At 45.3% G+C, this 24,744-nt stretch overlaps 1 protein-coding gene across 1 annotated transcript in view; it reads right to left on the bottom strand.

Moving 5' to 3' along the window:
* Window positions 1-19,340, bottom strand: part of RTN1 (reticulon 1) — a 123,974-nt gene extending 104,634 nt beyond the window's left edge. The window contains exon 1 of the mRNA XM_036384060.2: window positions 18,848-19,340. Coding sequence (XP_036239953.1) covers window positions 18,848-19,037 — 190 coding nt within the window. The 5' untranslated portion in view covers window positions 19,038-19,340. The remainder of the gene's footprint in view (window positions 1-18,847) is intronic.
* Between the last annotated feature and the right edge of the window lie 5,404 nt (window positions 19,341-24,744).

Here is a 24,744-nt window from a genome sequence, read left to right as displayed (position 1 = left end):
ATTTGAGACCTTATTTTCCTTCTTACATACAGACTAAGATCTGTAAATATTGAAAAACATGAAAATTGGGTCTTTGTATTTTATGAGAGAACTACTGGTCCAATCAAAAAGGAAACAACTATCTGGCACCACACATTCCAGATGTTTTCCTGACCATTCTCCATTTTTTCTTCCCAAATGTGAGTTTTCTGTATACTCTAAGAACTGCCATGATCCCCTTTTGTTTAGCCACTCCCAGCTTCATATTTCCAAGCCTGGAAATTATTTCTTTTTGTTTTTTCTTCCTTAATCTGTCATTCCTTTGGTCAGTGAATCTATTCAAAAAACAATGTTGAGTTTTGGAAAGAATTTGATTTTGATTATGTTTGTTGTTCAAGGAGTTGTGGCTGGCTTGGCAGTGTGTTTGTAAGGACAGTTTGTTAATATTTTAAACCAACACATAAACCAAGGAATTTTGGAAGTAACCATGCCACCACAATGAATTTACAACATTCACTTGAGCTGGGAAACCATCATCAGTGTTTGGAATGGTGGAATCATAGCTGGAACAGAAAATGACTGTGTTGTACCTGTGGAGTCACTTTCCAAAGAGATAATCTCATTTTTGTACTCTATTAAAAAATCTTTAACTTCAGCAATCAAGTAGGTCAGGTACCCTGGACTGATGCAACTGCACTGACCTTTACAGTGAAAAAAATGAAGATTATTTTCCAACCCAAGCAGGTCATTGACTCTGTCTTACATCAGCATCAGCCTTTGCTGCTAGGCAGAGGGAAAATCACATATGTCATGTTTTATATTCATGAAATACAGCTTTAAATCCAATGAAATGGTACTTCAGAGAAGGCTCTCCTGAAATCTGGGGTAGCTGTGTGCTTTAACACAGGAAACACAAAGGGTTTTTTTTCCCCAAACTTAATAACCAAACTTCCATGAGAAAATTGTCACACAAGCGGTGTACCGCAAATGGCAACAACTACCCCTCTCCTCTAGCTGGAATTGATGACCTTTGAAGTCCCTTCCAGCCCAAGCCTTTCCATGATTTTTGGAGATCTTTTGATCTCCATTAATGCTGGATGCAGGATGAGAGCCAGAGATGTGGCACTGGAGCAGCTATATTGGAGCTGCAACACCCACTCTTGTTCTGAGGTGAGAATTACAGCCACCCTCATGCCCAGGAGAAACCTAAACATACCAGAAACGCCAAAAAAACCCCCAAGATCCCAACTCACAGCAGAGCTAAGAAAGCAAATGGATCAGCATTTCCTGAAGAGGATTCTGACTTCACCTAATAAAATTCCCACATGCTGCTGCCACCCAAGCGTATCTCACAAGTGAATCTTAATGTTATTTTCTTAATTTTGTTGCAAAGGAGATGATACAGAAGTGGTGAAGGGGAGGATTTAAAAGAAACGGGGATGTGGCACTTTGGTACGTGGGTTAATGGTGGCCTTGGCAGTGCTGGGGCAATGGTTGGGCTCAATAATCTTAAAAGTCTTTTCCAATCTAAATAATTCTGTGATTCTGTGGCTCTATTGCTCTATGACACGCTTTATATTAGCTAAACCCATGTATCATTTTTTGTTGATACTTGAGAAACGATTTTTTTTCTGGCAAAGAAATGTTTGCCAAGGCCAATGACAAATGTGTTATGTATCAGCGCTGAGAGAAAATGAGCCCTGAAATTGGCACAATCAAGTGTGTGTAAGAGATGTGTTTGCTCATGCCTCCAATCAAGGATCCTCATTAAATAATCATGTGACTCATACAAGAAGCTACAATTAAGCAGCACAGCTCACACTTCCAATATTCATGAGCAGTCCACAGAGCCCAAGTATAAAGGGAGTCATTTCCAAATTTGACTCACGAGTTGGTCTGATGAAATGCTGTTTTCTCACCAATATTAGCACAGTTGGGAAGAGGTGCTATATTTCTCCAGAAAATGCTTATTGATTATTTCCTTGCCCTTTCAGAAGCATGAAAACTTTTTACTTAAAAGAATTCACTGGAAAAATTAATTTCTATAAAATGGAACTTTTTTCTTCTTTTTTTTTAATTTTAATTGAATTAAAACTGCTGCAAAGCAAATCAAAAACATTGGAACCAAGTGTTAGGTATTTAATATTTCAACTCTTTTTCTCTGATGTCCCTCTCATTGCTGTCACTGCTTCATTCCAGGTAAGGGAATATAAGGGAATAAGGGACACCTTTCCCTATCCCAGGTTTCTCCAGGCCCAATCCATCATGTCCTTGGATATTTCCAGGGATGGAGCAGCCACAGCTTACTCTGGATAACCTGTGCCAGGCTCTCATCACTCTCACAGTGAAGAATTTCTTCTAAATATCTAGTCTGAATCTCCCCTCTTTTAGTTTAAAAGTTTTTTTAGTTTTAGTTCCATTCTCCCATGTCCTGTCACTATCTGCCCATGTACAAAGCCACTGTCCCTCTCTTATACAAGCTCCCATTAAGCAATGGAAGGTCACTCTGAGGTCACTCTGGAGTTTTCTCTTTCCAGACTGGAGAACCCCAAATCTCTCAGCCTGTCTCCCCAGCAGAGGTGCTCCAAGCAGTGCTGGGCTTTAAACTTCACTGTAAACCTGTCAGAAAACAATCAATCTCTTACTGAAGTAAACTCTCAAGTTTGCTTTCACAGTCCACATTTATAAACACACTTTTACCATCTTCCCCTTATGTTTGCAACAATAGTCATTAAATCAGTTTAATAAGACTGTAGTTGCTGTATCTTTTTCAATTTCCTCCTTCCTTGGATGCAGGCACTATGCTCTTAGCATCCAACTCTAACTGCACACTTTATCTTCTATAATTTCTCTCTGCCTGCATTTATTAAAAATCCTTGTTAATATTTTGTGCTGAAGTTTGCTGTTTGTCCAACTTACTGAATGAGAAGTTGAGATTTGTCTGCAGGAGTCAATTCACCCACTCCCCCTAAGGAAAGCTGGGTTTTCCCTGCAAAACACACAAAAATTATTTATTTTTCTTTAAAAAAATAAATAATTACCATAAAAAAGACACTGAAACACAAGAATATCAGCCATTCCCACTTTTCTGTGGCTTGTGGTTGATGCACATTTTCAAAGAGGAAGAGAAGCTGCTGGTTTGTACCAGGTGGGAACCAAAGTAAGATGGGAAAATAAAATATTAGTGTATTTCCTGCTGCCATCCCTCACCTCAGCTTATAGATTCACCAAAAACAGGGCCAGAAAGACTTGAAAGACCTGATTCCATCGTTGGCCCCAGGCAGCAACATCACTTCTTTGCCACCTAGGTGATGTCCCTCTGGACTGCCCTCTCCTGCACCTGAGCTGCAGCCACCACCCACCCAGAGTGTGTTTCTCTGTCCCACAGGTCCACATTCTCCCAAGGCTTTTTCCAACTGTTTAATCTGATAGTTGCAGCTGAAGCCATACACATTTCTGGAGGCTGGGTTGACTCGGGCTCTTTGTTTGGGTTTTCATGAGCTCAAAGCACTTAGAGACTCTTGTTCCAGTGCCCCAGTGATTCTCACTTTTAGCTTAAACAGAATTCACAGAATTCACAGAATTCACAGAATCACTGGGTTGGAAGAGACCTTAAAGGTCATGGAGCACAACCCAGCCCCAACAGCTCAACTCACCCCTGGCACCCAGTGCCACATCCAAGCTTTTGTTAAACACACCCAGGGATGGACTCTACCACCTCCCTGGGCAGCCATTCCAGAACAACTTCTTGTTCTTCCAGAACAAGCCTGGTACTTTTAACCTCCCCTCCTAGGTTGAATTTCCCTGACATCTGATCACTCTGGTCCCTCTCCTCTGGGTTTTCTGCATTGCTCCTGATGTGCTGTGCTCCAGACTGGACACCATGCTCATCCCCAGGCCATTTATTGCATCTTGCACACCAAAAACACATCACCACATCTCAGCCTGGTGTTTAGCAACAGCAAAACAGCACAAGATTTGCAGCCTGTGGTGGTTTGGGTTTGGCTTGTGACCCTCAACACCCCAGTTCTTCCCTGATGGATTCATCTGGGGTTTCCCATTCCATATTTAGGAAGCTGGCTCTCCCTGCTGAGGTGCCCTATCCCTGCATGACCACCTCCTGTTTATTCTGAATGTTTATACAAGTGGCCAAGACCATTCTGCTTTTTCATGGTCTTCCTTGTGGTTTCCTTGTGTTAGATTTAGGAGCTGGGAGAGCTCAGCCAGCCTCCAAGGGTCTGGAGAGTGGATTCACACTCCTGCTGTAGCTCAGCATTCCTCCAGGTACTACTCACATGGTGAAAGGCTCAACAGATCTGTCTGTGCTTTGAAGAATGGGGATTTCAAGCCCTTTCAATTGACTGAAAGAAATAACTGAGAAACAAAAATGCATTCAAAGGCTTTTTAAAAATGCAATTATGTTAATTGCTCCAACTGAACAAAGGGTGGAGGGAGATGGTTTTGCAGGCAAACTTCACCTCTGGATCTTGTGAGCACAGGAGATGTGGACCAAAAGGCATCTGCTGAATTTATAAATTTAACCTCCATCACTTCATCCCTTCATAAACTGGTGAGAAAACCATTGCTTGAGAAATCCAAACTCTTGAGAGTAGCTGGGATTTCTTTTCTTGCTGTCCATTTTCCCCTCCATGCTGACTTCCTCTCCTCCCTGGACTGACACTCCTGTGTAATTTACACAATTTTACCCTTCTGCCTACACTGATTTTTAGTGTAGCTCATTTATCCTGTCAGTCTCACCAAGCACCAGGAGCAAACAACCCTTTCCCTCTCAATTTTATGCTGAGCAAGGTTAGAAACCACCTTCTTTAATCTTCTCAGAGGATTCTTAATCTGTGCAGAGCAGTTGTAACCAGAAATCTGAGCGAGCAATTCTGCAGATTCTTTGCTCAACATGGTTTTTTGCTCACATCTGGCTCTTTGTTTCTAAAAGTTACAAAAGCCTGAGATCCCTGGTGCTGGAAGCAGGCAGCAGGACTCCTGGTAAGATTTGGATTTTACCTACTTAGCAGTTGCTGAATGATGGGATTGAAATTGGTTGAAAACTTCTGGAACAGACTATTTATTTTTTTTTGAAAAGCTGACTAAAACAAGCAGCACAGCAAATCTGAGGGAGCAGTTGTTGCAGCTCCAAGTTCAGGGTCAGGAAAGGGAACCTGGTGGCTCCTAAAGGCTTCACTTCCCCCTCATGGGAATTGCTTTGCTGCTTTCCTGCTCACACAGTGTGAGAAGGGAAGGGCTTTTCCAAAAGAAAACTCTTGTATAGAGACTAAGAAGAAAGAGTTTCATTTGCTGTCTTCCCTCACTTTAATTCCCTTGCTTGGCATCAACAGGCAAGTCACATTTTTAAGTGAGTAAAGAAGGAGCACTATATAATGATGTTGACCTGTTGGAATGAGTCCAGCAGAGAGCTACCACAGGTCTGGAATACATCTATAAAGACAGGCTGAGACAGTTGGGGCTGCTCAGACTGGAGAAAAGAAGGCTCCAGGGAGATCTTAGAGCCCTTTCCAGTGCCTAAAGGGACTCCAAGAGAGCTGGAGAGGGACTTTGGACAAGGGCAGGCAGTGATAGGACAAGGAGAATGGCCTTCAGCTGAAGGAGGGTAGGTTAGGGTAGATATTATGAAGAAATTCTTTGCTGTAAGGGTGTGAGGCCCTGGCACAGGGTGCCCAGAGAAGCTGTGGCTGCCTCTGGATCCCTGGCAGTGTTCCAGGCCAGGCTGGACAGGCCTTGGAGCAGCCTGGGATAGTGGAAGGGTGTCCCTGCCCACAGCAGGAGGCTGGAACAGGGTGGACTTCAAAACCCATTCCAACCCAACCTATTCTATAATTTGTGATTCTATGATAATTATTAAAATCCAAGGACCCTGGGCAGCTGCTGGCTTGGGGGACACTTCAGGCCTTCCTCACCACAGTGCTGGCAAAGTCATCTGCTCTAAAGAGAAAATAACCTGCTTGGTGTTACAGCCCTGAGATGGGCTGGACAAGAGGCATTTTCATTTCCAGTGACAGAAAACCAAGGTCACAACCCTGTTGATTGCATTAAATAGGTGCTCACAAACCTTGCTTGCTGTTGCAGTAGCTGTCAGTTTTAATGGGTATTTCCATGCTGAGAATAGTGGGTTTATGTCATTGCTCCTCAGACAGAAATGTCAAGGAATAAGTCATAAATGCAGAGTTGAAATTAAGCACACTGATCACAGTGGTTTGTGTTATTCCTGACATTGCCTAGAAGCTGAGCTATTGCAAAAGAAATTCTGTCCTGTGGGAAAATTTCATAGTATTTTCAATTTTCTTTTCATCTCAAATCAAGGGGAAACAGAAAACCATTCTATGGAAGAGAAAGCTCCACAGGAAAAATGTCTGGAAATGTTGAAACACTTTGCTTCAGCAAATCTACCAAAGTCAGTAAAGCTGGCAAATAACACATGGTATTCCCTCTATTTTGTTGAGCTGGAAGGGTGAATGCCTTTGTAAAACATAACTAAGGATCCTCAATATTAATTTAAAAGTGATAACATGCAGGAAAAAAATTAACTATCTCAGGAGCTGAGTAAAAATAACTGCCCTACATTTTTTCAGGGGAGAGGAATGGCTTTTAGGAGTCTCAGCCTGAGAGGCCCTGTAAACTGAGTCACTGATGATGAAGCCAAAACCTCTTTGGAGAAGCCTGGCTACTGCCCAGACCTCATCAGGCCCAGACTGAGCTCAAATGCAGCTCCTGGGGGCTTTTGTGAGACCTTCCACCATCCTGTGGATCAGATGTTCCATCAGGAAAATAGTAATAAAGGTATCTTATGTCTCCCCAGAAGGCAACCTGAGGAACAGCAGCTTTGTCTTGCCTTCTGTGCTTTTCACCATCTCTTGGAAAGCAAAGGGAGATGTTGGCAGAGAGCTGGCCAGGGGAAAGCAAATAGAAACACAGACATTATACAGCAAAACTCCAAGCACAAGTCATGCCAAACTCCGAGTTCCAGTCAATGCTGAGTGGATTATGGGCAGGGAAGGGGAAAACTTACTCAGAAAGTGCTGGAAGATGTGGCATTTCCATTTCCAAGATGTTGCTGATATGATGAAAACTCCCCTTTCTGCTCATTTAGCACAGCTGGGACATTGCAAAAATCAAACCCTCCCTGTGAATTTTCTTTTTTTTCCTTTTGCAAATCAGCACACTCTGCAGCACAGTTTTCTTCCCTTGGCAGGGAGGGAGGTGTCAGGAGTTACCATCCAGCTGTGGCAACACCTTGTAGGAACAGTCAGAAGAAATTCCTGAAACCTTTATTGCTGAAGTTCAAGCTTTGGCCAGTGTCTCAGACCCTCTAACAGCTGCAGGCAGCTGTCTGCAGGCTGAGGTGGGAAACCATGCACCAGGTTTGATGCAGATGTCATACAAAGAAGGGAACAAGCAGTAGAAAATGGAGAGACTGAAGCTGCACTTCTGGGATCAATCCACAGAACCATGTAGAAAATTGTTCACCAGTGCAGATCACATCAGAAATTATCTTGATGACAAAGAAAAAAAAATAAGCTATTCTGTACATCTTCCTACTCTTTAGGGTGCAATCAGGGCACATCTTCAGCATTGCTATTAGCATTCCTCCACCAAAGAAATCCCAGCAAAGCACTGAGCTCTCATTTTCAAAGATGATGCTGGAAAGCTTCCCAGATTATATATTTTCCTCTTTAATTTATACCTCTGAGGATAATGCTAATCAAGGATGCAGTGAAAGTGGTGAGACATCCCCAGACCCAGGCTGATTTATTAACAGTGGTTGCATTATTCTCACTTGGAGAACAACGTTAGCATCCCAAGATTCCATAAAAAAAAAGGTTCCTGCTTGCTGGTAGGTTATCAAATACAAGCTGACAGTGTACTTGCACAGCAGATATGCATAAGTGCAGTGCACAGTATGATTCATCTGCAAAACATCCAGCATGCTAGAAGCTCAATTTAAAGTAGGTTAGAAGAACGATTCATTAAAAAGCAACAGCAGAGAGAGGGGGGGGGGGAAAAGAAGAAGCCCAAACTCTAAAATCCCCACCTGGGAATGGTTCACTTCTCAGTCTTTGTTCAGCCCCCTTCCCCTCACTTTTGAATAGAGTTTGGATGGCAGAGGGAGGGACAAGATGTAAAAATACATGTAGCTAGACAAATATTACAAATGCCATCTTCAAGGCCTGGCAGATCCACCAAATATTCCAGGGATTATACATGGTCTGCTTAGCACGTTCAAAGTGGAGGGAGATTGCATTTATTTCACACAGCATTAATCCCCAGGCCTGTCTCCTCAGCTCTGACCTGAACTTCTACTACACAGCACTGAATTATAAAGGCTAATGTCAAAAGGACTTTGAGAAAAAAATAAAAATATTCCCAAAATGGCAACTGGCTTTTACTACGATAACTGCTCAGATAATCCTCCATAATCTGCAGTGGTATTTTTTAGGGTAGTGGGGAAAAAAAAAAACACAAGAGAAAAAAAAATGTACATGACATGGCAATTCTAAAATAGAATAAAGAACTTTGCAGGCTGGAATTAGTGCTTTTGAAATGGAATTTATGTATGTTTGGAAGCAAAGGTACTTTTCGAAACAATGCTGTCAGCCAAATAAGGTGAAACATGAATTGATCTGAGAATAATTTGACAAATATGCACTTATTTCTAAAATCTCATTATTTTCACTAATACTATTTTAATCTGTGTATCTCTTGTGGGAAGGGTTTTTTTTGTCTGATGACAAATTTCTAAAAAAATTTAAATTTCAGGAATTTCAGTCCTTTCTCCTGGCAGCAGAGGTAGGTATGCATTTTCATAGGCAGAGCTCCTATTTCATTCATGTAAAAGTAATCCAGGTTTTACTTAATGACTCCACATCTGTCCATGCAATCAATTAATTGCTTGTTTGACTTTTCAGTCCTGTGTGCAACGTACCCTCATTAAACACTCACAGAACTTTTTACGTGGAAAAATAGATACCACCTAAAACACTAAGAATCTACAAAAATCCTCTCTTACAAGCAACAAATATGCCACTTACCAGCCAATTCACTATAAGGATTTCTTAGTTAAAGTGATAAACAGAGCTACTGCCCAGATGTTCCAAACCTATTGTTTTATTTTTATTTTTATTTTATTTTATTTATTTTTTCCCATAAACAATGTATTCAGAGGAGGTGACTCCTCTGGTATTTTAAGTCTCACACATCACCTTGGAGTGTCACCTTGGGCCCAACACCTTTTCTAGGAGCTAATTAAACTCTGAGAATCACAAATTACAACTTTCAGGATAACCAGGAAATTCTGAGGAATCAATTCTACATTCCACCCCAGGGATAATTTGCTAGAGCAGTAGAGAAATCAGCAACTACATAAATGCTGCATTATGTCTTTTTTTAAAGAACTGCAAAAGCTGCAAAAGAGAGGAATCAGCCTCAGCTTTAGGTTAGCTCTACATCAAAGGCAACTGTCTCAATTCAAATGTAGTGCACTGCAATTTTGCAGTTTAGAGCATTTCCTCAATGATGTTTACCAAAGCTATAAACCTTTATAATAAAAAGGAAAAAAATACCAAAAAAACCCCAACCCAGCAAACTGACAAACATGCTACATCCTTAGAGATGAGCACTAAACAGAGGATGAAAAAAATGAATTTTACATTTTTGTAACTTTCATAAGGAGCAGGAGAAGAGGTTTCCCATTTGACTAAAATCAGTCTGCAAATAAGAAATGCCTGCTGCTGCTATCACACAGCCACACCTGCAGGAGCAGCTCAGCTGAAGTGCACATTTCATTTCCCGCGTGTTGCATCGTGCTCCAGTGCTGAAGTCAACAGCAATGAAAACATCACGAAATGCAAAACACCTCCCATCCACGTGAGCAGCAAGTGCATCCCTTTTACCCCTGCACTGAGGACAACAAGGGAAAAAGCCAATTAAGACTCATTGGATTCAGAGCCCTCCATGCTCCAGCAGCCAGGGGAGAGCTGGGAGCTGTGAAAACTCATCCCCCCTCCCACAAAGCACATGGAATGCTGCTCCACAGAGAGGGCAGAGATGAGACACTGATCCCCAGCTCTGCTGGCTGCAGGTGTCACCTCCCAGCCCTGCCCCGGGTGCCTCACACAGGGAGAGGGATGCAGCTGACCTGGATACAGGTGAGCACTTGAACGGTGCTGGCAGATTCAGAGCAACCTTTAAGCTGTGCTCAGGATCCAGCCCTTTGCAGATTCAGAGCAACCTTTAAGCTGTGCTCAGGATCCAGCCCTTTGCAGATTCAGAGCAACCTTTAAGCTGTGCTCAGGATCCAGCCCTTTGCAGATTCAGAGGAACCTTTAAGCTGTGCTCAGGATCCAGCCCTTTGCCTGCCCAGGAGCTTGGCATTAAAACCATTTCCAAGCAGAGCTGCTCACACGTGCACCAAGCCCTGTGTGGGGTGAGGGAGTCCCCACCTTCCTGAGATGCAAAATTATGTTTGTGGGGGGTAGGCCCCTGCTTAGAGGATGGATTAGGCCTGTGAATGGCAGAGCTCTCTTGCTGGTCATGATGGCTCTGATTTTAGCTTTTATATTTTTCAGATTCTATTCTGGTTTAGTGTGTACTTCTGAGCTTCTTATTAGGGGATGGTGAGCTCTCTGCACAGAATAGGGAGACAAAACAATTCCTTCTCTAGCAGGGGACCAAGGACAGATGATCCAAATTTCAGGCCCAAGAGCAGAAACAATGGTGGACTGAAGAGAGAAAAACAAGATGGGTGGGATAAGCTTCATAACCTAAAGCTATAACTGGACAATCAACTCCAATATGCAAATGGACCAGAACATATAAAAGTGTGTGACCCTATGACCTGTTGTCCATTTTGTGACCATTTTGGGTTCACCTGGGGGTGCAGCCCTGGCTGGGCTCTTGTGCTGCCCAAGGTGGATCCATTGAGGCCTTTTAATAAATCCCTGTTTTATTCTTTAGCTCTGTCTAGTCTCTGTTCTAGGTCAGCCTTCACAAGGCATCAATCAGAACCCTTAAATGCAGTCTGTCCCTCCAGTAGTTCTTTCACAGGTGCCCCTGAGTGTTTTGGGAGCTGTGTGGAGGAGCCCAGGCTCAGCAGGAGAACATCAGCACAAACTCAGATGGCTCAGGCTGTCTGCAGCCCTTCTGTGCACAGCTGTGCTGCAGAGCCTGCCCAGGGTGAGGATTTTTGTTTGGTCACGCAGCCAGTGACTAATGCAGTGCAGGGAAAGCTGGGGATGTCATTTGGGGCTGTAACTTCTGCATTTGTGGCTTTGAAATGTCCAGTGGGGTGAGGGATGGCACCCAGGGCTGTGTTTGGGATACAAAGCCCTGGCCAGACTTGGTGTTTCCTCTTTCTCAGCCACAGGGCTCACCCAGGGGCACCCACATGTGCACCCAAGACATGGACTGGTAATCTGGACAGGAAAAAAAAAACAAACCCTCAGAGATGAGAAACCCTGAAGGGCTGGAAGCAGGAAAGTTTCCAGCCTGACAAGGCTGCCCCATGCATTTCCTTTCTACTGGCCACAGTTAATAAGTCCCTTCAATGTCTTTAAAGCTACAGGCAATAAATCAGCTGCAGTTAATAAATTCAGCACTGCTGAAAAATAAGCCATAACTCATGTCCTGAATGGCACAGAAAAGCCTCAAGCTGACATAACTCTGCAGGTCTGCAGAGTCACCCTGGTGCAGAAAGCATCTTCCCTGCCCCATCAGCTCCTGCATCCAGGATGGGAGAGAGGGAGATGTTGGGAATGCTGCAGCTCTTAATGGCAATTGTGTCCAAATCATCTCTGGAGAAGCAGCTCCCTTTCCTCACACCAGATCTCATGATAGCAGGAGGCTGTATCAAGGGCAGGCGACTCATAGCAGCAATGAAAGAAATATGCAAGGAACTCTTTTATCAGCTATTATTTAAATAAAGGTGGGAAAGCCCTCTCTCAAGGAATATTAAAGCACAAAGCCAATGTTTATGAGGTAACACCTCAATATTTGAAAGTGACAGGCTTATGAAGGATGTAGTCATTTCTAACAATTTTTGTTCTCACCTAGAAGCACATGACAGATCAAAATAAACGACAGCAACATGATTATGATTTTAATTCTAAGTTTTTGATCTCTTTAAAGGTTAATTTTCAGTGCTGTAATGAGATGGGTAAGTGCAGGTGCTTCCATTTTACATGCAACTGTCCTGAAGCAGTCTGGTCTAATGGGTAATAAAGCCAATTTATAAATGATATATCTTCTACCTCATTTATTCCTAAATTAAACAAAACATGCTCATCTTTATGCATATACTTAAGACCATCTTAATTTTAATAACAGTTAAGAATGCACTTATGTTCCATAAAATTAGAATCTTAAATACTTCACTGAAACAAGGAGGGCTGAAATAGGTGATTAAGGTCCTCTCTATTTCAAGTCTTGCCTTGCAGGTGAGTTCCAAGAATTTATTCTCACTGTTGAAGGTAGGAGGTTTCTTGGAGGAATAGACTGACCATAAATCAGAAATGTCTTAAAAAAACTAGAGTACTAAATGTGAGATGTGCTCCTGAGTGCTGAATCATGCCAACTCTACAGCTTGTCCTAAATTAGAAAACTAATTACAAATAATGCTTCATTATTTGAAACATGGTTTGCTATGCGGAGGCCACCTTCTCTTTTGAAAAAAAACCAAACAACAAACAACCTAAGAAAAACAAAAACCCCCAGAATTTTGTAAGCAGCCCTGATTTAGAAGTCAGAGAATAGCACATGAAGGACAAAATGCTACATAAATGCTACATTAAAAATGAAAAATCTCAGTGTGTACTTGGCCCATTTTACAGGTACCAGCTACTAAGGAGGGAGAGTGAGGGAAATTCCTAAGAAATCACCCATTTAAAAAACTCCATTCCCTGCTGATGATGTGGACCTGCAGCACAACTCCTTGGCTGTTTCAGGAACTTGGAGCTAAAACTTTTGTGCACGAAATAACTGGGTCTTGGGGTGAACTCAGTCCTCAGGACTGAAAGCAGATCCTAACTCTAGTCCTGAGCATCCTGGGCCACTCCAGGCCATGCAGCTGGGCCAGGATCCCTCGTGGGAAGGTGTGTGAGTGATGAACAGACCTGTGGGACCTGCCCAGACTTCTCTGGGAGGATTGAAACAGAGACAACATGCAGGCATTTTCTGGGGTTGCTGTCCCCAGACAGCAGCACAGGTTTTATGGTAAAAATAAGGCATGAGACATGTCATTGAGTGCCATTTCCAGAGCTGAAGGAAAAAAGGAGACAGATGTGCCTCCTGGGACCCTTGTAGCAGTGAGAGATAATGAACCACCCAGCCCAGGGGAGATTCACAGCCCAGAAAATACTGCAACCCACAAAACCCAACACCTGCAGTAACTGGGACATCCAGAGCCTCTCCCCTCCACACCATTCCCCTCCTCCCCAAACTCTCCCCCTCAGTTCCTCATCTATAAATAAAACGTTTCATTACTGAGTGATGAAGGTTAAAATAAGGCAGGTGAGTCACCCTCCCTGGTACTACTTTACTCTTTCATCTGCCTCATCCTCTTCCTCAACGCAGTTGCAGCCCTGAAGGCTGAAGGAAATTCATCAGCGTGGCAGTAAAAGCAGGCAGAACTCTCTGCATCCCTGTGAGGAACAAGGGAAAACCAGCTGCATTTTGATCTGCTGGAGTTGGGAACTACACTGCTGCACAGATTTTATGCCAGGTATTTTAGGCACCTCTGAGAGCACCCCAAATGCAGAGCATTTCTGGAAAAGCCCAAGAGGAGCCATTGCTCCAACTTTACCCAAGTGAGAATGAAGGATGGTAATTCAACGGGATTTTTTTTTTTTTGATGGCTTACTGTGGGCTTAGGCTACTTTTTCAGGCTTCATGAGGATTACAAGAACAGAAAGATCCAAGAAGAAATCCACTTTGTTTCTGTCCCTCTGCAAAATCTGCTTGCACTAACAAAACACCAGGGAATGGGAAGAATCTCCACCAAAATATCTCTGTCCCCTTCACTCACAGCAGTAGATCAGAAGTTGTGAGTGGCTAATCCAGACAGCAGAGGAAAAACTAAATTCAGTTCTCTAAATCAGAAAGGACTAAAATGTTGATAGTAGAATTGGCATGAATATATACTCTTCCAAAGTCTCATATTTCTGACTAAATCTGGCCTCAGGTGGTTCAATCTGAGCAGGATTGCCTGGCAGTTCAGGATTATTTCCAAACACCCACAGAGGCTCCCCTGTGTCATGCTTAGCTCACTGAATCCACTATATCAAGACTTTTCTACAGCAACTTGTAAAATTAGGGTTTGGGTCTTGGCCTTTCCAGTGTGGTGGCTTTGAGCAGCACATTGCTATGGATGTTTGGGGAGATCTTCCTAGAGCAACACCTGGGAAGGGGTGGGAAGGCCACAAAGAGCCATTTGTCTTGGGGAATCTGCTGCATTTGTCCATGATCTGACATCCCAAAAAGTGTCAGTGCCAAACCCAAGCAGTGCAGACATTCGTGTCCATGCCTACTTCTCTCCACCCATGGGGCTCTCAACCTGCCCGAAAACCATCAAAAATCTCTTTCGTGCCAGGGTGCAAAGCTGCCAGTAACTGGAGAGAAACCATAAACTGAGAGTCACTGGTGCAGCATTGTCCATGCAAGTTGAGGCTTATGGCAGGAGCACCTCACTGCAGTCTCTTGCAGGCTGAGGGTTGGGTTGGTGGGTACCTCATGGTGAGAACATTTGGGTACACAGCAGATACCTTCAAACCCAGCCTCTACAAATCATTAGAATTGGAAAGGGTTTTTCAAATGGTCTTTACTTAAAGCACTGACATTAGGGATTGTCCTCATCATGAAGCAGCGGGACCCAACACCCCTCATGGTCTTCTGTGTTATATCTGCCCCTATCACAGCATGAAACACCCCTGGGATTTGGTCTCCCACTGCTCCTCAGCAGGCAGAGGCTGTTCCTTAACTCATCTGCCTCACCCAAGCAGCTCTGAGTCCCTCACTGGCACACACCAAAAGGCTGCTGTTATTCCCATGAGCACAGGAATTCCACAACACTGGGGCACCCCAGGGGATCCCAGCCAACCCCTGGATGCTGTTCCAGAAGGGTTCCCACAGGCCATATCCACCATCCCATCGTGTCCCTGTAGACCTGTCCCAGTTGTTCATGCCATCCCCTGTGGCACTGGCCTCCTCTCCTTTGGGCAGCTGGTCCCCATGTGTGACCTGGCTTTGGAGGCAGCTGGAAATGGGCCAGGATTGCCAGGATGTCCCGACTGCTGTGGCTGTCTGAAGGCCTGGAGGGAGCAGGAGCTGGCAGCTCTCTGATCTCAGCTGTATGGACATTGGGGCATGAGACCACTGATCTATCACCCATGCACCAGGCTGCAGGAAATTTCCCAGATCCTTACAGAAAAATCACCATTTGTAAGAGTTCCTGCCCTTTTCCCACTATTTTTCCCTGAAGAACACATCCAGCATGGAGGTACAGTCCATTCTACCATTTTTGCCATTTCTCTGGAGGAAACCATATGTATTTATACTGGGGAATGCCTGTTAGCCTGTGTAATATTTTTGGAAAATAATTCCTCTCCAGGGTTTTTAATCACTGTTGGCGCATAAAAATAAAATAGCAGAATCTGACCAGATGGTGTGTTGGGTGACATGGGGCTCTCTTCACCAACATGTAATTCCTCACCAGCCCTTCAGGACTGCTTCCCTCACCAGTCCTTGCAAGAGCTGCCTGCAAGGTCCTCTCACCCTGAACCAAATTCATTTTTGGGAAGGAAGAAAACTTTGAGGCATTTGAGGAAGAGAGACATTTTCAGCAAAAGTCAGGGAGGAAAAAAAGCAAGAGAAACAGCCTTATCTCTGATCAGAAGCTGCTGGAGTTTATCTTCACTGGAGCCCTGCAAGAGGAGAGGCTGATGAGGGATCTGCAGCTCCCTGTTGCCCTGACTTTGCTTGAGAAACCTCTGAGCTTTCCACTCCTTGTAGGAATTTTTTTCTGCAGTCTCAATCACTGCTGACTTTGGTTGATCCAAAGAATGGGGAGTGGAATCCATTGCTTTTCATCATTCAGAAACCACTCACCAGGTTCTGACACAAAGCCAGCTTGGCTCAAAGCCGGGCCCACGGCCAGCTTGAAAATATTCCTGAACCTTTCAACAATCCCTGGCTGGTTTTCAAACTTAAAACAAAAGCCAAGATCAGGGAAAGTTTGCAAATGTTTAGGTTGTATAAAAAAATATCTGCACAACCTGCGATAAATTCCTCCCATTTGTTTTCAGTTATTTTCATGCTGAGAGAATCTCCCAGACCCCAGACCCTGCTCTTGCCTCAGAAAGCATAACCATGGCTTTCACAAAAAAAAAAAAAAAAGACCGGTCTGACAGGTGTGGAGGAAGATACAGGATGTGCTGGGAAGCTACCTGAAAATTATTCTGTCCAGTTCACTCTTGTTTGATGGATTGCTCCTTGTCTAAAGTGTCCCTAGATAGCCCATTGTATCAGGAGTGTTTGAGTTTATGGCAGATTATGGCAGTGTTATAAAAAAGCTGGAGCTGTGTGTCTCCTGCTGGGTCCATTCCTATGCCTTAGGAACAGGCAGGAATCTCTCTCTGAGAAGGAGAAATAAAGAGTTTTCAGAAAAGCTTGACAGTTTCAGATATTCAACAATATGACAGTCTTCTTATTCAGAAACTTATGAATACTTAGTCACACGGAGAGAACAAGGAAATTATTTACTTCCCCCGGTGAAGGGGGCGGGAGTCGTGGCTCTCTAGGTAGTGTGGAGCAGAAATACAGCTGCTGCAGCCACAAACAGAGGGAGACTGCAGGGCTGCACTGCCTGGGATGCTGCTCTGTCTGCCATGGTTGGCCAGACACGCTCACAGTCACACAACAGCTCTTTATTGAACAGGGAAAACAAAATGGGAAATGTCTAAAGCACGTTGCTACTCTTACAGTACTGCTGATTTGACAGCCTGAGAGCCCACAGCCAGCAAACACCAAAATGATCTGTATCACTCACTTTGCCTCCACCTTGCCACAGTTTGAGACAAGCAAACAAACATGTCTAAAACCACTTAGCAGAGGATTACAAAAGCTGAATAATTTCTTTGCATCTCTTTTTCTTTCTTCTTTATTTTTTTCTCTTTTCTTTCTTCTTTTTCTTTTATTTCTGTCTGTCTATTCTGCATTCTCTAAGTATAAATCTACAGCCACGTCAAGCCTGAAGAAGCCTTCATTAATTGTAAGCAGTTCCACAGTGATTCCATTTAATGGTGATTTACACAGTTTAAGAGACCACCCCTCTTTGTTCTGAATGTTAAGATTCAGCGTGGCCATATTTTTATCCATCAGTGAACAAAAAATTGCTCACAAGATTCTTTTCCCCCCCTCTTTGTGTCACTATATGGTTAAGGCAGCCCTACCTGGAGACCCCAGTCCTGCCCCTCTTCACACACTCACACATCCTGACATTCCCAGCCCTCTGCCTCCAGTAGAAAGCCACATTCCACAACCCAACACTCGGCTCAGCAAATGAGCAGCACATCAGCAGATGAGCTGCCTGCCCAGAGCTACAACACAGCAAAACAGTTCCCACATCAGCTGAGGGGTGTTGGATCCTGTTTTACCCCTGAGCTCAGTCACATCAAGCAGACAGACAGGCAGCAGGGACACAGGGGCACTGACACACACTGAGACCCTGTGGAGCCACTGGTGTGGGTATGAGCAGGGCAGCACACGCAGCCACACAGACTGTGCTGCTCCTGGCCAGCTACTCTCTGTGCTGATTGACTGGAGGGGATTAGAAGGGACTCAGCCCAAAAACGCAGTTCCTAATGCTCCTGCAGCTATTGCATAACAGAGATCGATTCCTGTCCCGAGCCCTGACCCTCAACTTACTCAAGACAAGTTTAATGCTTCAGGCTCTGTAATGGAAACATCTACTTCCCAGTGAGATGGGATGCATCAGCTCCCCCAGGGCTGGGGTTTCTGGCTGTTTGGGTTCTCTGACAGACAGCAGTGGGAAAGAAAGTAGGGAATTGTCACCAAGAATGAAAGAGAGTAATTTTTCCCCAAACATTTCTACCAGAAGCTATGGGAGCTGAAGCCTCCTGGGGTCCATTAACAGTTACACACCTGCTGTTAATACACCTACTAAAGAAAGCAGCCCTAAATCAAGGGAAATTGAACACACCCCAAAAATAAACAGAAAATCAATGAACCTGCAGACCCTAAAGTGAACACACCAGAAGTCAAGCACACCTCGATGTTCAAAAGGTGGAAAACACAGCAAGCAAGAAGTCCACAAATAAATGAACAAGTCCCAAAAGCATGCACAAAATGTACAAACACTTCAGAATAGGCACTCTATTAAAAGCTGCATGTTGAAATAATACAAGTGGCCATGCAGGAATTCCAGGTGCACGGGGAATAGCTGAAGTAAGTCCATTAAGATCTGTCACTCCAGATGTGAACAGGTGTACAACAAATGAGGACAGATCCACATCAAGTCAGGTGAAATCAAATGCCTTTCAGCATTTGCCTGAAATCTGGTTGTCTTGTGCCTAACAAACTGCAAAGAGCTTTAGGGAACTTGGCTGTCTCCTGCGTCCCCCCTCCCCCACATCAGCAAAAAATAACTATTTGCAAAGGCCGCATTTCCTCGTTATTTTCTGTTTCTCACTAACTCGTTAGCAATGTTTCCAAGCAGCCAGGCTGGGAGGAAAACAGAGGAAGCGTCAGCAACGAGACAACCGGGAGACGCTGCTGCTGCTGCTGCCAGGGCCCCTTTGTTGAGCATCCCTGGGTACCCCTCGCTTTTTACCTGGGGATGCAGTCGCCATGGTAACGGGCGGGTGTTCCCTGGCGGAGCCGAATCCCAGCTGTTCCCGCTGCTCAGCCCCATCTCCATCCCGCAGCGGAGCCCCAGCCGCGTACTGGTCCGCCCCGTCCGCAGCCCAGTGCAGCCCAGTGCCCGCCAGCAGCAGGTCCTGGGGGTCCGGCGGGGCTGACATGCTGCCTGCGAGGCGCCCGCTGCTCTCCGGCTCTGGGGGTGCCGCGGAAGGGCTGCGGTGGCCGCCGGGCTGGGGCTGGGGCTGCGGCCGCGCTGGGGTCTGGCCGGCTGCGGGCACCGGGAGCCGCCGCCGCCGCTTCTGCTGGATCTCCACTAGCGCTTATTACGCAGGTGAAAATGGCTTGTTAGTTGGAGCCTTCCAGCCCTTGCGTCACCCTGTGGCTGGCATATCACAGGGCAGGAATCTGCCAGCCGGGCTGCCGCTCTCTCCCCTGTTTAACTGCTTCGGCAGGGTAGGCATCGGTTTGTGCGGGTGAGCGAAGAAAAGCCCCCTGGCAGGCGGGCACACGCCTCCCTGTCCCCTCCCGCAGCCCTCCTCCTCCTCCTCCTCCTCCGCATCCCTGCGCTCCGGAGCATCCCGCAGGCGCCGCAGCCGGGCACGGAGCGCCGCCGGCTCCTCCCGCACCGCCGGGGCACGGAGCTCTCCGCAAGCCCAGCCTAAAACCGGCCCGGTTCTCCTCTCTCTGCCAGCCCCTAACCCGGCGAGGGCAGCCGAGCTCTGCCCCTGGGTTTGTTCGCTCGGTTGGCTCCTCTGTTTGCAGCCGCGCAGGAGAGACGATCGCAGCTTATTGGCACTTGTCAAATATAAACTCACAGCAGGTGTCTGTGGGCCTCTTTCTTCCTTTCCTTTCCTTTCCTTTCCTTTCCTTTCCTTTCCTTTCCTTTCCTTTCCTTTCCTTTCCTTTCCTTTCCTTTCCTTTCCTTTCCTTTCCTTTCCTTTCCTTTCCTTTCCTTTCCTTTCCTTTCCTTTCCTTTCCTTTCCTTTCCTTTCCTTTCCTTTCCTTTCCTTTCCTTTCCTTTCTCCTTTCTCCTTTCTCCTTTCTCCTTTCCTTCTCACAGGATTCATGTGTGTGTACTGGGGCGATGAGAAATGTCAGAGATTTTTGCTGTCAGTGAGAGCAGCAGCAGCAGGTTGGATACAGCAAAGGTGAAAGCACAGGGCAGGGTCTGTGCATTCACAGAATCTGTGCCACTTCTGAAGTGAACTAGGAGCGAGTTTCCTTGCTGTCCTTTTACAGGTGAGGAAATGGACTCAGGTAAAGGGTATGGGATCATTCCTGCATTGCACAGAGTTCTGGCACTCACAGGTCAAGGAAATCAATTCCCTGCCTTGCAGAAGGGCCTCTTTCTTGTAATGCAACAGGTCAAGCTACAAAGTGGAGTGTAATTGCCCCAGCCAGAAGATTCCATTCCCACCTGGCTCTCTGCCTGTTGCAGCAGTGGATCTCCAGCTGTGATCTGTGTGTCAGCATCCCTAGGCAAGCTTCAGACCCTCTCCAGCTACAGCAAACTTATGCTTGGGCTTGAAAACTGAACATTTCCACTTTTTCCATGCAAAGGGGGAGGAAACCCAGGGTAAGACCACAATACAAGATGAGAAGCCTCAAAAGTAGCCTTGAGGATTTCATTTCCATTTGTGTTATCTTCGCAGGGAATTGTCGCCCTTATCCTCACTCCATCCTGCTGCTGCCTGAGAATCCTAGAATGGTTTGGGGTGAAAGGAACCTAAGAGACCAAAGACCATCCAGTTCCAACCTCCTGCCATGGGCAGGGACACCTTCCACTAGGCCAGGTTGCTCCAAACCCAACATGGCCTGGAACACAGCCAGGGATGGGGCAGTCACAGCTCCTGTGGGCAGCGTGGGCCAGGGTCTCAGCAGCCTCACAGCCAATTTAGCCTCCAATTAGCCCAGGCTAATTAGATTTTCTTTATTTCTGTATTTCAAGATACGACATGTTTGCTGCAGATCAGCAGCAATGATTTCAGTCATCATGGTTGTAATGCCAAAACCCATCCCATACCATCAGGGTTTACCTCATGAGCAAAGGAGAATAATTTTCCAAATTCATGGTTCCTCCTTTCACATATAAAATGTCTGATCATGAGTTCAGCAAGATTCTGATGATGTCAACACTGATATAAATGAAATTAATAATATAAATATGTTTTGGTTTTAAAAATATGTTTTCCACTGGTTCTTAATGCACATCCTTGTTTGGATTTCCCAGTTTTCTTTTGCATTCACCACTCTCTGAGATGCTTCACGAGTCTCTGTGTGAGGGTACAACGGACTGAAGCTCTCAGGAGAAGGGCACTGAGCCCCTGGCAGCTCTGCTGTGTGAGCAATGGGCCATCACAAAGACCTTGTGATAAGGCAGCATCATCAGAATGTGTGCACATGGCCACCAGGAATGTTCATTTCCACAGACCAAAGGGTTATCGTGGGCTGGGGCTGCTCCATGAGCACAGGCAGTGCTACTACAGTAAAAGACTGAGTAGAAAGAGTGTGGAGTGTGTGTTCTGCTTACTGAACAGAAATGGGGACAAGCAGGAGTCAGCAGAGTGCCCAGGTGGTCAAGAAGAACAATGGCATCCTGGCCTGTACCAAAAAAAATGTGGCAGCAGGACCAGGGAAGTGATTGGGCACTGGGGAGGCTGCATCTCAAATCCTGCGATGAGTTTTGAGCTCCTCCTGACAAGAAAGACCTTCAGGGGCTGGAGTGTGTGCAGAGAAGGGAAGGGAGCTGGGGAAGAGCCTGGAGATCAGGTCTGATGAGGAGGAGCTGAGGGAGCTGGAGGGGCTCAGCCTGGAGAAAAGGAGGCTCAGGGGGAAATTCTGGCTCTGCAAAACTCCCTGACAGGAGGGTGGAGCAGCCAGGTGGGGGCCAGGCTCTGCTCCCAGGGAACAAGGGACAGGACAAGGGGAAATGGACACAAGTTGTACCAGGAGAGGTTCAGGTTGGACATCAGGAACAACTTCTTCAAGGAAAGGGTTGTCAAGCATTGGAAGGGGCTGCCCAGGGAGGTGGTGGAGATGTTCAAGAAATGTCTGGAGGCGGCACTCCATGGTTTGGTTGACAGGGCATTGATTGGTCAAAGGTTGGACTTGAAGCTCTTGGAGATCTTTTCTAACTGTAATGAGTCTACAATTGTATGTAAATACAATTGGTTTTTTTTTGTTTGTTTGTTTGGGTTTTTTGTTTTGTTTTGGTTTGGTTTGGTTTGGTTTGGTTTGGGGTTTTTTTGTTTTTTGGGTTTTTTTTTCCTTTGGGAATCCCAGTTGTAGTGCAACCCAGGACTTTATTTCACCATTTCCTCTACAGTCCTCAGGTGACCTGGAACAGCCTCATGCAATACAGTCAGCTCTGCTCATCACCATGTAATGCTGCAAGGGAAAACCAGAGGTCTGATTTCAAACCTTGGATACAAACACAAACCCTGAGCTCCTACTGACCATCAGAGATGTGGTAGATACATTTCTGATAGCAAAGCTTTGGTTTGCCAGGATGAGTGGAAAAAGATCAACAGGAGCAACAAGACAATACTCAAAAATCTTGATAAGTCCATTTTTCATGCTGTAGAGAAAACTTTGAACTTGGCACAACCTGGGCTGTCTGCATGAAGTTAATTAACAGGGGTTATTTAAGTTCCCCACAGGAAAATCAGGCTGGATGAAGATTTAATCTAATACCTGTTTAAGAGAGGTGTGAGTTTAAGTGGCACAAGGAACAAAAATTAATTCTTTTTATTTTCAATGTGTTTACAAAAGCTCCTGGTAGTTTGTATTGTATTGTGCAGCAAACTGGCCTGCATGGGGCTCATTTATCTCTGCTTATTAGTATTTAATTATCTTGATCTACCCTTTGGACATTATAAACCTCTGAATGTATGAAGTCTGAGAACACAGACACACAAATTGCTTCTCTTTCCATTATAGCCCTTTTTGTTCTGGGGATGCTGCATGATGCTGGGACAAAGTGACTTTGAACCTCGAGGGGATTTGTGGTCTCAGATGTAACATTACCAGCAAAGAGAACAGGACCTGGCAGGGTATATCAAGGGGTTCAGCAATGGAAAAAAATCCTCTCCTCTTCCTTGAGGATTTATTCTCGAGGTTTTAGAATAAATGAATTGCAACAGGAAAAAGGAAAGGGGAAAAAAAAAGGGCTTTTGACATAAATAGGAAAGTGAAGATAAGTAAAACAACCTCCCCTATCCCACAGAAAATATTTCAACACTGAAGGAGCTACAGTCTCTTTTTCAGTTCACGACATCTGCACTGCAGCCCTCACACAGGGAAACACATCCTCACATAAGAAGCATTAGGATTTGTCCTGTAGGGATTCCCAGCTCTGTGGAGCAGGACTTCCTTCTCTGAGTTCTGGCAGAGCAGTTTCAGAGGCAAATCATCACTGAGGAAAGTGTTCAGACTGATACCACTGGGTCTGGTGCTATTTAATTGCACTGTTAATGATCCAGCTGAAATGAAAATATGAGACAAGACACACCAGATGAGCCCTGAGAAGATCATCCCAGAAGTTTATATGGGCAGTGGTTTGATTCTGGTTAAACAGTGAAAGCAAACAAAAAGATAATTACAATTAAAATATCCATAAATTTGCTTAGGGAGAAGCTGATAAAAGAGAGACAAAGGTCTGGCCAGAATTGTGTCAATCACAGGACAGTTAGGCTGGTACTTGAAAGGTACAGCCAGAGAGGCAGAAACAGATTTTTTAATGAATTCTCATTCCCTTGCATTACATCAGAAGGTATTTGTGCATCCCAGAAGTTTATATGGGCAATGATACTGGTTAAACAGTGAAAGCAAACAAAAAGATAATTACAATAAAAATATCCACATCCTCACCCTCAGACAGGCAAAGCTCTGGCAGTGTGTGACAGCACTGGGCTGGCCAGCAGGCAGGAATTCCCTTCCAGAGCCTGCAGTCAGATCCCATTTGGACACAGACAGGTAGGAAGCCCAGGAGCCCCAGTGCTGTGGGGTTAATCTGGCACACACCCACCTTACAAGGCATAGAGGGGTACTGGAACACCCAAAGAGAGTCTGGAAACCTGGTGAGAATAACAACTCCTCCTGGGCAAGCCAAACCACTCGAAACTGTCACTCCAGAGAGGCAAAAGGCCTGAGAGAAGAGGTGACCTGTGGGTGCTCCCCACAGCAAAGGCCATTCTTCACCTTTCAGCCCACAGAGATCCTTCCCAGGGAGCCCTTTGGGCCTTTGGTCTTCCACATTCTCCCTCTCCACCCCCACAAGCTCTGGCAATGAAGCAGGGCCAGGCAGCTTCTCCAAGGTCCTTTTCATCTTTTCCTCCCTCTGCCACAAGTGTGGCAATGTTTCAGGACTTTCTGGAAATAGGAACCCCAAACTCCTGAGCTTCAAGGCATCATGCACTCCCCACAGCCCTCCTGGGACCCACCACAGGCTCCTGCTCCAGCCTGATTTGGAGTTTGGAGTGCCTGCACGAGCCAGGGGGTCTTAGACCCACCTTTGCTCTGAAGGCACAAACATCTCAGTGCCAGGAAAATGGGCCAAGCCCAGGAAAGGCAGAAGGGGCAGGTGTGATGAGACCTTTCCAGCTTTCCCAGACAAAGAGCTGTGCAGGGAGTGCTTCCCTTTGTGATGAACAACTTCAGAGATGAGACAGGTACGGAGTCCACAACTGCAGCTCTCTGAAATGATCTCCTGGACAGTCCCACTCTTACCACATGCTGTAAAATGAGGAGACTGGTTCACCTTGGATCTTTAGTAAGTGCAATTTCAAAAATACCAGAGTCTAAATAACAGCATTTTTCCTGCATGCTGTGTAATTGAACCTCCCTCCACTGTCACTGCTCTGAGGTTTG

The sequence above is a fragment of the Molothrus ater genome, chromosome 6 (assembly GCF_012460135.2).
Source record: "Molothrus ater isolate BHLD 08-10-18 breed brown headed cowbird chromosome 6, BPBGC_Mater_1.1, whole genome shotgun sequence".
Taxonomy (NCBI): Eukaryota; Metazoa; Chordata; class Aves; order Passeriformes; family Icteridae; genus Molothrus; species Molothrus ater.
Note: the sequence above shows the minus strand (reverse complement) of the source record. Positions and strands in the feature narration are given on the sequence as shown.